Source organism: Gouania willdenowi, chromosome 5, assembly GCF_900634775.1.
Source record: "Gouania willdenowi chromosome 5, fGouWil2.1, whole genome shotgun sequence".
Classification (NCBI taxonomy): Eukaryota; Metazoa; Chordata; class Actinopteri; order Blenniiformes; family Gobiesocidae; genus Gouania; species Gouania willdenowi.
The window spans coordinates 1,692,419-1,703,073 of NC_041048.1; the positions used below are offsets into that span (position 1 = coordinate 1,692,419).

Sequence of the window (10,655 nt, forward strand, 5' to 3'; positions counted from 1 at the left end):
TCTGTATGTTTCCGGGTTTTAATATCAGCCGATTTATCAGCTTTTTAAGCCCCTCAATATCGGTATCAGCCCCAAATATCCTGAATCACCTGGGCTCTAATATCTAGTAGAAAGTGTATGGAGGTATGTTAAACGTAGCCATAGCCCCGGGACTATAAATAAATTTCTGGAGCTTTTCTACATACGTGTAATGTGCCTGTGTTACCACCGTGCCAGAATAGTCAAGTGGTCTAAAGCCTCATTTAAGATTCTGCATAAAATTCCCCACCATAGACGCACGTAGGCACAGACCCTCTCCCACGCAACCTTACGTGCGCCTCTCAAAAATCCTGACTACACGTTAAGTCGACGCCTTGACGCATAGTCAGTTAGAGCTGGGATTGGTCAGTTCCAGACTTAAGCCCCGGTCACTGCCTTTTCCAGTCACACCGCCATGTTTCAACTTTTTGCGTAGCGACACGAGAGTTGTTTCTACAGTGGATTGAGTCAAAGAGAGAACTGAGACGGACTAAAAGTACCAGTTTTATTATTTCCTTTCATGGCTGCAGCACGTGAAGCACTGCACTCACCGCTAACGTGGGTTTCGCCAACGTAGGTACGAATCCCACATTAGACCTTTTTTTTCTCCTTTCAAATCATTTAACACGGCAAATTCCACCTTTAAAAATACATTTCTGACAAAAATAAACTTTTTAGGGATAGGGATAGAGTTATAGTTAGAGTTGGAGTTAGGATTTGGGCTAAAATAAAAGGGTTAGCGGGGTAGCTAAAATAAACATGAGCTAAAATACAAATGACGGAACTTTAAGTCACGTGGTGCACCTGTCACGTGACCTAAATTGGCCAATGAGGACCGCTGTGTATCCATAGAGTAGCAGTCTACGGATACGTTTAACGTACCATAGCCACGACCTATCTAGTATAGAGCTATATGAACAGGAGCACATCTCTATTATAGATCTATATGAAGAGGAGCACATATCTAGTATAGAGCTAAATGAACAGTGGCACATATCTAGTATAGATCTATATGAACAGTCGCCCACATCTAGTATAGATCTATATGAACAGCAGCACATATCTAGTATAGATCTATATGAACAGCAGCACATATCTAGTATAGATCTATATGAACAGTAGTATAGATCTATAGCTGCTACACAGTACAGAGACATCTGTGGTGCTGAGCTGGTGTTACGGTTCAACTGGTGACCGTGTTACCCTGAGGCTGGGCTGAGTGGAACGGTCAGTGTTAGGAAGATAAAAACGGTGCAGATGTTCTCCTAAAGGAGGTTTGACCGACAATAATCAGCTTTAAAGACGGAGAACAGATTCTCACCTTCTCCTCCTTGTTCTTCTGATTTTTTTTTTTTTTTTTTCTTTCTTCTTCTTCTAATGTTCTCCGGCAGGCTGTACACTAAAAAAAAAGGGTAATACTGCCCTCTTCTGTTCAATAGAATCATTACACTTTATATTCTCAAATACAGGTTGGTAGAGAGACGATACCTCACGACTGCCTTATCAATTAACCGCAATTTTTTTTCTAGGCGAAAACATCGATTTTATTGAAAACACTGTAAACCCAAGGGTTGAAAGTTATTTAAATAACATTTATCTTTCAACAGAGTAATGGACACAGGACAGTAAAACATGTGAAATAGTCTCAAGCTGACCACACTGACAGCACATCTGGCTGCTTGCCCATTTTTTTAAATGACCCAGTCTTAATCTGGTTATTTTAACTTGATTTGATCGGCTTGTTGACCACAGGAGTCTACTGTACTGTACTGTCCTGTACAAGAGGTCGACAATTAAAATAATGCTTTCTCCTTCTTCTTCTTTGGTGTTTATCTGCTGCTTACATCCTTATTGTTGCTCTACCGCCCTCTTCTGGATCTGTTTACCTCCTACATTATCCAGGTCTGGATCAGCCCAGTAAGCGTCTCATTCCCAGTCCCACCACAGCCAGTCTGTCCTCTGAGTCCTCCAACATGTCCTGTTTAATGCACGTTCATTTATTGAGCAAATTATTAAAAAAACACAAACAAAAACAATATTTAAAAAAACACAAACAAAAACAATATTTAAAAAAACAAAAACAAAAAACAAGTAAGAACAAAAACAACAAAAATAAAACATTCAATATTTGCTGGAAGAGACAGAAAACCCACAGCGAATTATTTCAAAGCCTCCATCTAATAAAAAAAAAAGTTTAAAAATGATATTCATGTAGTCACATATTATGTATTATGATGACTATGTCCCCTACCGCCCGCCTCCAGACCCACGACCAACCCCCACCTGTCGATGTGCTACGTTTCGTGACTGTGTGTTATCTTAACTGTTTTTTTTCTTTGAAGCTGAGAGGTTTATTTTCTTGTTCTGTATTTTGTTCTCCTCTCGGGAATTCAGTTCATAATCTGCTTTTTTCCCTCACCTCTCCTCATGTGGGTTTCCCACCTTTCATGTAAATACGGGACACCCCGAATGCCCATGGCGACCACAGTTCTCCCATGTTATTTGTTTTTCTATGTTCTCTTTAGATGAGATGATATGTTTGTACAGCACTGTGTGGTTTTTACCTGTGAAAGCACTCTATAAATAAAGATTACTTACTAATTATTACAATAATGACGTAATTATAATTGTAATTGGAAAAATATTTTTGCCTTTGTATTCGTACTTGAATTGTAATTGAGTTTAGATAACTGACTGTAATTGTAATTGACATTGAAATCCTATAAAAACTGTAAAATTCAAACCTCAGGAACCATGTTACAGTATAGGGTTTACACATGTAGCTAAAAATAATCAAAATATTTTTCATATAAAGTTTACGTGTCCATTTTCTAGAGGAACATTTTAACATTTAAAAAATAAATAATTCTAGTGGTGTACTGACACAAAATACACCCACACTAAAGAAACCAAGAGATGAAAAATAAATTACATGATTGATAATATTTTTTCTGTGTATTTCACAGCTGATTTAAGACATGGGTCAAGCTGACCTGTTATTATTAGAGATGCTAACAGAAAGCTAACACAAGAGGAAGGTTATGTTTCATAGTCTTATTTATTTATTTAGGGTTAGTAGTGGTGATTAATTGTAATTGAGAACATTATTGTTGACTTTCAGGAGGGAAATAATTGCAATTTTATTTGGAAAAAATGACAGTCATCGTAATTGAACATGGCTAATTACAGACGTAGAATTAATAAATGTAATTGACCCCAACCCTGGTCTCGTTATTGTCACTTAAAAGAATGTAGTTGACATTCCCTTTGTATCTGTTCTCTTTAGAATAATCACATATTTCTTTAGTCAAATTTGTTTAGACACAAAACTCTCATTTGTAAGGTTTCTTCTGAGTCTTTGAAAGAACTACAAGTTTGACTACAAACATCCCATCCAAAGGGTTTCTCTCTAGTGTAGGGTTTATTTAGGATAGGAACGGGTACCAAATTCTGTACATTTTCAGGTACCGACCAATTTCCTGTGCAGTACCAACTAAGCTCCTGCACCAGCACCACACAGCCACTCTGCTTCGGCCAAGCTATAAAAAGGTACATTTTTGCTATTTGCACATACAGTAGGTTTTCTCTTATGTGCACAAATGCAAGTGAAATACGAGTCGTGGCACATTAAAAAAAAAACTGTGTATTTGTCGTTTTCATGATGTGGAAATTTGTGAAAAAAATGTTGCTACAATACAAACAGTTGGATGGTGGTTTTTGATATATTTTGTATATAAGTTTGTTATGATTATGAGAAATAAAAATGGTAAATTAGAACATTGAGATTTTAAATTTTAAAATTTATTACCACACAAAAGTACCAAAAAATGGCACCGCTGAGTTACGCTACCGATTCACAGGTACCGAGTATCAGTTCAAATGTGAAAGGTGCTCTCCATACGTCAGGATGCCATCGTCTGAGTCTCTCCCTTCCTTCAGCTCCATTGTCTGTTTACCAACGGTAATACACAAACCTGATTGATTTAGCCGTGTCACGTGGGAAGGAGAACTCACATGTGATTGGTTTGAGCATTTCCTCGTTGGCTAGAATGCTACTGTAAACACTGTAATAGCTGCACAGGCTAAATATAAAAGAGCTACATTAACTTTTAATTCATAACTCCTGTTTAGTCTGTGGGTCCGGGTCCACATGGTGCCCCCTGTGGGTCTGGACCTGGATCAGGGTCCTCTCGTGTGAATTTTCATGTGTCGATTCAGGTCACTTTTTTGAATAAATCTTTTCTGACAAACATCACAAACATAGGGTTTCTCCTGTGTGTGGAATAACATGTGCGTCTTCAGATGCGACATGCGAGAAAATTGTCTCTGACAAACATCACAACCAAAAGGTTTCTCTCCAATGTGAGTTTTCATGTGATTAATCACTTCAGGCTTGGTAATAAATCTTTTCTGACAAACATCACATTTGTAGGGTTTCTCTCCGGAGTGGATTAACAAGTGGCGCTTTAGATAAGTCTTCTGCCTAAATCGTTTACCACAAACATCACAACCAAAGGGTTTCTCCCCTGTGTGGATTCTTGTGTGTCCCTTCAGATTTAATTGTCTGCTAAATCGTTTACCACACACGTCACAACCAAACGGTTTCTCTAATGTGTGGATGCTTGAGTGTGTGAAAAGACCCACCTTACTAATAAATCGTTTACCACAAACATCACAACCAAAAGGTTTCTCTCCTGTGTGGATTCTCATGTGTCTTTTTACATTTGATTGTCTGCTAAACCGTTTCTCACAAATGTCACAAGCAAAAGGTTTCTCTCCTGTGTGATTTCTCATATGGATCTTTAGATGTTCTCCAAGTCCAAACTGTTTCCCACACACATCACAACCAAAGGGTTTGTGTGTGTTGTGTGATGTTCCTCTGGTGTTCTCAGATGTTTGAAAGTTCTCACAGCTCATGTCCATGTGTTCACTCTGAGCTTCAGACTGGGACAAAGGTTCCCTCCAATCCTCACTGTCTTCAGTGTCAGAGCAGTCTGTTTCCTCTCCATCAGTGTCTTGTTGTGTACAAGTGTTTGCTGCTTCTGGGCCTTCACTGATGTCTCCATTTGGTTCTACTTTCATGAGTTTAGCTGAGCTGCAGGTTGCAGGTTCTCCTTTGATGTTCTCCTCACTTTGTCTCCAGTGTAGCAGAGAACACTGAGCTTCCTCCTCTTCATCTTCACTCTTCACAGTAACAGCCGTGATATCCGTCTCCTGCTTTTCCTCCAGACTTTCCCACAGTTCTTCCTCTTCCTTCTTTATGTGGAGATGATCCTGGAGCTGCAGACCATCAGTGGATTCTCCTTTAGAGGAAAGAAAAAAGACTTTGTTTGATTTTGTTGTCATTGTGTAAATTTTCCTATTGAGGAATTTGGGCTTTTAAATAAAAGGTGGATAAAAGAACACAATGAATAATTAAATCATACCAGGTAAGTGCAGAGGCTAATGTGCAGCTAATCATCATCAATGCTGTCTTCATGCTTAGGATTTTAAACTTTATTTATAAAGTTATTGTGTTAAAAAAGGAGCTGATCAACATGCTCAGAATTAAGTGTTCCACGCTGTGTCTGTGTTTCAAGACGAGTTGGTGTCAGACAACGTAGGGCTGGTATTTTAACAGTGATAGTGTTTCTGTCTTTAGTTATTATGAAAAACTATCAATTTTCAACATTTATGAATCGTTATTGAATAGTCATGTGTCAAATCACGATTAATCCAAATATCGACGTATTAGCACACTTCTATTAAATACATGTTTAGATAAATTGCATTTGACTAAATATTAATGAATTGAAAAACAGTTTAAATCTAAATTAAATAGTCAAACACTATTTTATTGATGAAATGCTGATTGATGTACAACACTGAATTATGAGAGTACTCTTGCTAAATGAATGGATTGATATGCTGAGATGTGAATCATGTATAGTAAATAATATTAATATCTTGGTCCTGATTCCTAAAGGCCAGGTTTGGATGCTGAGCTAAAAGGCTACGCACACACACACAAAGCGCTGGCCTCTTGTGTGTGTGAAGTGTGGACAAATGGAATAATCTGAGTTTTTGGATGTAAAGTTTTTAAACGCGTTGGAATAATTGGATATTTTTAACTAGATTGTATAACTGTAGAAATTGTAATTAATTATCACCTTGTAATATAATTTACTTCAGCATATCAAACCAGTGTCTGTACTTCCTTAAACACTTCCTCTTCCCTCACAAAGCTGGACTTAAATCTAATGAACCGAGTCCATCACCATATTTTACACATTATAATATAATATTATCTATTAAACCAGTTACAGTAAATATTCAGTTGTGAAGCAGTGGAAGTTCTCATGTGTTCATCACTGCAGTGTTGGCCAACAACATAATATGAACAGGTGAAGAGCAAAGATTTGAACAACGTTGTGTTGGAAGTCATTTCAGATTCATTTCAAAATAAAAGTCAACTTAATTACCACACAGGACGTTGGCTGGAATCCTCTTGGTCTGGAACAAAGCTTTTATTTCCAGTTGCTGGGAAACAGTAAATATATTTAATCAGTTAATGATGAGTGTGAACAGCTGTAGAAATATGTAGGTTAGAGAAGTCTGCAGTAAACATGGTCATAGATCTGTGATGTTACCTCCTCAGGTTCTCTGTCAGTCTGCTTTGCCTCCTGGTTTTGCTGAGTCATGATCTCCTTTATCAACTGCAATTATTCACAGAGAAGAAGATTTAAACTAAAGGTCAACATGGAATCAAAAAATCACTGTACACATGTCAGGATAGATCAGCATAGATCTATATGAACAGGAACGTATGTAGCATAGATCTATATGAACAAGGAATGCATAGATGTATATTTCCACCCTGTATGTTTCTGGATTTTGTATCACCTGATTTATCAGCGATTTAAGCCCCTCATTATCAGTATTGGCACCAAATATCCTGAATCGCCCAGGCTCTAATATCTAGTATAGATCAAACAGTAGCCTATATCTAGTAAAGATCTTATGGGTGCTGGAAAAAAATTGATTCTGCGATTTATCGCAACATTACCTCGATCAATTCTAAATGCATCCATATCAATTTTATTTATTTATTTATTTTCCACTGCAGGAGACATTTTAATTGCACAAAGAAGTGCACTGAAACCTGTACATGTTGACCAGCTTGAGTTTTTGCAATAAAATCTAAAAAGAAAGCACTAACTTTCTGCATTTATTTGTTGTTCTAGGAATTTACCTCAGTTAAGTTACACTAAAGTCACAGTTGGTTTAGAGCCCACAGGCAGATTGTACGTTATTTTAATATTTTAAGTTCTTGGCACATGGTATGTTAAAGCTAATGTGTAAAATATGCCATGTTCCCATGAAGGTGTGCAAATGTACAGATTAGTTGTTTCTAAAGTCATATATATATATATATATATATATAGATACACACACACCCCTATTAGATCTATATGAACAGTAGCACATATCTAGTATAGATCTATATGAACAGTAGCACATCTCTAGTATAGATCTATAGCTGCTACACAGTACAGAGACATCTGTGGTGCTGAGCTGGTGTTACGGTTCAACTGGTGACCGTGTTACCCTGAGGCTGGGCTGAGTGGAACGGTCAGTGTTAGGAAGATAAAAACGGTGCAGATGTTCTCCTAAAGGAGGTTTGACCGACAATAATCAGCTTTAAAGACGGAGAACAGATTCTCACCTTCTCCTCCTCGTTCTTCTTCTACTGAATTTTCTTCCTCGTTCTTCTTCTTTGGTGTTTATCTGCTGCTTACATCCTTATTGTTGCTCTACCGCCCTCTTCTGGATCTGTTTACCTCCTACATTATCCAGGTCTTTATATTCTCTGGATCAGCCCAGTAAGCGTCTCATTCCCAGTCCCACCACAGCCAGTCTGTCCTCTGAGTCCTCCAACATGTCCTGTTTAATGCACTTTTATTCATTTATTTAGCAGATCATTCAAAAAAACACAAACAATAATAATTAACAAAAATAAAAAATACCAAGGAAGAACAACAACAAAAATAGAAAACATTCAATATTTGCAGGAAGAGGCAGAAAACCCACAGGGGATTATTTCAAAGCCTCCACCTAATAAAAAAAAAAGTTTAAAAATGACATGAATTTACAATCAGATAAATTAAAGGTGCAGTCCGCAACTATCAGATCCCTCCCTGATTGTCTTTGGTAACAAGGAAAAGAGGACTGCTGTCAGCAAGTATCTTGAGTCTCGATCTTTAAAAGCTAAAGACCAAGTCAAAAACCTTGGTGTTCTGATTGACTCAGATCTTACATTCAGCAGTCAGATCAAATCTATCACAAAAACAGCTTCTACCACCTAAAGAACATCTCCAGAGTGAAAGGTTTAATGGCTCAGAAAGATCAGGAGAAACTGGTCCATGCTTTTATCTCCAGCAGACTGGACTATTGTAATGGTCTTCTGACAGGAATCCCCCAAAAGAGCATCAAACAGCTACAGCTGGTTCAGAACGCTGCAGCTCGGGTCTGAACCAGAACAAAGAGGTCAGAACACATTACTCCAGTTTTAAAGTCTTTACACTGGCTCCCAGTCAGCCTCAGAATAGACTTTAAAGTTCTGCTGCTGGTGTATAAATCTGTGAATGGGTTTGGTCCAGAATACATCAGTGACATGTTAGTCAGGTATGAACCCAGCAGGTCTCTCAGATCTATGGACACAGATCAGATAGTGGAGCCCAGAGTTCACAGTAAACATGGTGATGCTGCTTTTAGTTGTTATGCTGCAAAGAAGTGGAACAAACTGCCAGCAGAGCTGAAGTCAGCATCCAATGTGAACATTTTTAAATCAAAGTTAAAGGCACTTTTTTTCTCTACTGCATATGATTGAGAGAGAGATTTTTGGTCATGTTGTTGATGTAATGATGATTTTACTGATGATTTTAATTGATTTTACTGATGATTTTAATTGTTCTTATTGATTTAAATGTTCTTATTGATTTTAAACAATTGAATGTTTTATCATGTAAAGCACATTGAGTTGCCTTGAGTATGAAATGCGCTATATAAATAAATTTGCCTTGCCTTGCCTTGCCTCCCTCCCCGCTGCTCTCTTGCCCTGCCTCCAAACTTTCCAAAGTCCCTCCCTCAGAGGAGATAACAAGCTAACATTAGTCCGACAGTAATAAAACATGCTCTGTTAAAAGCATATTACTGCAGCGCTTCTCTCTCTTCTCTCAGACGGAGGGGGAGGGGCTACACATCAATCTGGATCTTGTCAGGTTCACAAGACACTACAGTGCAGACTTAATACAATTCTAACTTTCAATTTCATGATAAATCCCTTAAAATTGTCATGAAGGGTGTAATGTGTAATGTGGATGGTAGATAACCCCAATAACAACATAGTGGTGTGGGAAAAGTGTTTTCCCCCTTCCTGATTTCCACACTTAAATGTTTCAGATCAAAAAAATGTAAACATTAGTCAAAGATAACATAAGTAAACACAAAATGCACTTTTTAAATGAAGGGTTTTATTGATGACAAAAAAAAAAAAAAAAAAAAAAAAAAATCCAAAGCTACATGGCCCTGCGTGAAAAAGTGTTTGCGTCTCAGCTCCTGTTAAAACTTCATCTGGCGTATGATAAAAACAAAAAGCTGGAGGATCAGTGGGGATCCCCTCTGTGTAATGGAGGTGGGGGACACACACAGATGCACTATATATGCGCCAAAAACATGAGATTAAACTCCACAGCAGCTCCTCTTCCTCCCACTGCAACCTCTCTCTGGCAGCACCTTGTCCTCATGGGTCCTAACCCTAAGCATTAGAATGTGTTCCTTTTCATAACAGCTACAGGTGTTGCAGTCAATTGATCGGCAGATTTGCGCAATGATCATGTGATTTTAATTACTATTATTAATATAAAACTGTATTTGTAGGCGCGCACGTCACTCACTCCCTGTGGGCGTCAGTATGAATTTTTCTCTTCCGTTTTTGCAAATGTAGCCTCCAAGTAAAGTGTTGTGAAATGTTCCATGTGTTCAATTATTTCTCACAAATTCTAATTATTTCACCCTTCTCCTGTTGGCGTCAGAGTTTCCCATTTCTCATGATTTTGTGAGTACGGCAAGGTCAGAGCTGCCGCAAAGGTGCACACATTATCTCGTCAGGTTTTTTTTTTTTTTATAAATCCCAAACTTTGCTTACATATAGTGTACGCTTTTTTTTTGTATGTATGCAGCATTTATAAATGAGGCCCCAGAATCTAGAAGACTTGCTGTGTTCATGACCTCAAACTGAAGCGAACTTGGGTTCTACACCAGGGCAATGAATCAAAACACACCAGTAAGTCCACCTCTGAATGGCTGAAGAAAAACAAAATGCAGACTTGGGCGTGGCTTAGTCAAAGTCCTGACCTCAGTCCGTTAGCTTCACCTCACCAACGTTCTCTGTCAGAGCAGCTGTACTATGTAGGTGGATATAAACAGTCACTTAAGCGAGGTGATTTCAGCCTGGCTAGCAACGTCAGACCAATCACAAACACAGAAACTGTGGAGATCAACTTACGTCACAATTGAGGAATATTTTTTTAGAAATATGAAAAATTAAAATCCATAATTCAGACTAAAAACAACAGAAACCATGGGATGATATACGG

At 38.0% G+C, this 10,655-nt stretch overlaps 1 protein-coding gene and 1 pseudogene across 1 annotated transcript; both read right to left on the reverse strand.

The window, feature by feature from the left end:
- Nucleotides 1–1,369, reverse strand: part of LOC114464010 (zinc finger protein OZF-like) — a 34,923-nt pseudogene extending 33,554 nt beyond the window's left edge.
- A 2,177-nt stretch (nucleotides 1,370–3,546) lies between these two features.
- LOC114464012 (oocyte zinc finger protein XlCOF6.1-like) lies at nucleotides 3,547–7,767 on the reverse strand. Its single transcript, XM_028448036.1, has 4 exons — nucleotides 7,724–7,767; nucleotides 6,648–6,713; nucleotides 6,480–6,537; nucleotides 3,547–5,321 (listed from the first exon to the last, which is right to left on the reverse strand). Exons 2-4 carry the CDS (start codon nucleotides 6,696–6,698, stop codon nucleotides 4,198–4,200), a joined length of 1,233 nt encoding a protein of 410 aa, XP_028303837.1. The 5' UTR covers nucleotides 6,699–6,713; nucleotides 7,724–7,767; the 3' UTR covers nucleotides 3,547–4,197.
- Between the last annotated feature and the right edge of the window lie 2,888 nt (nucleotides 7,768–10,655).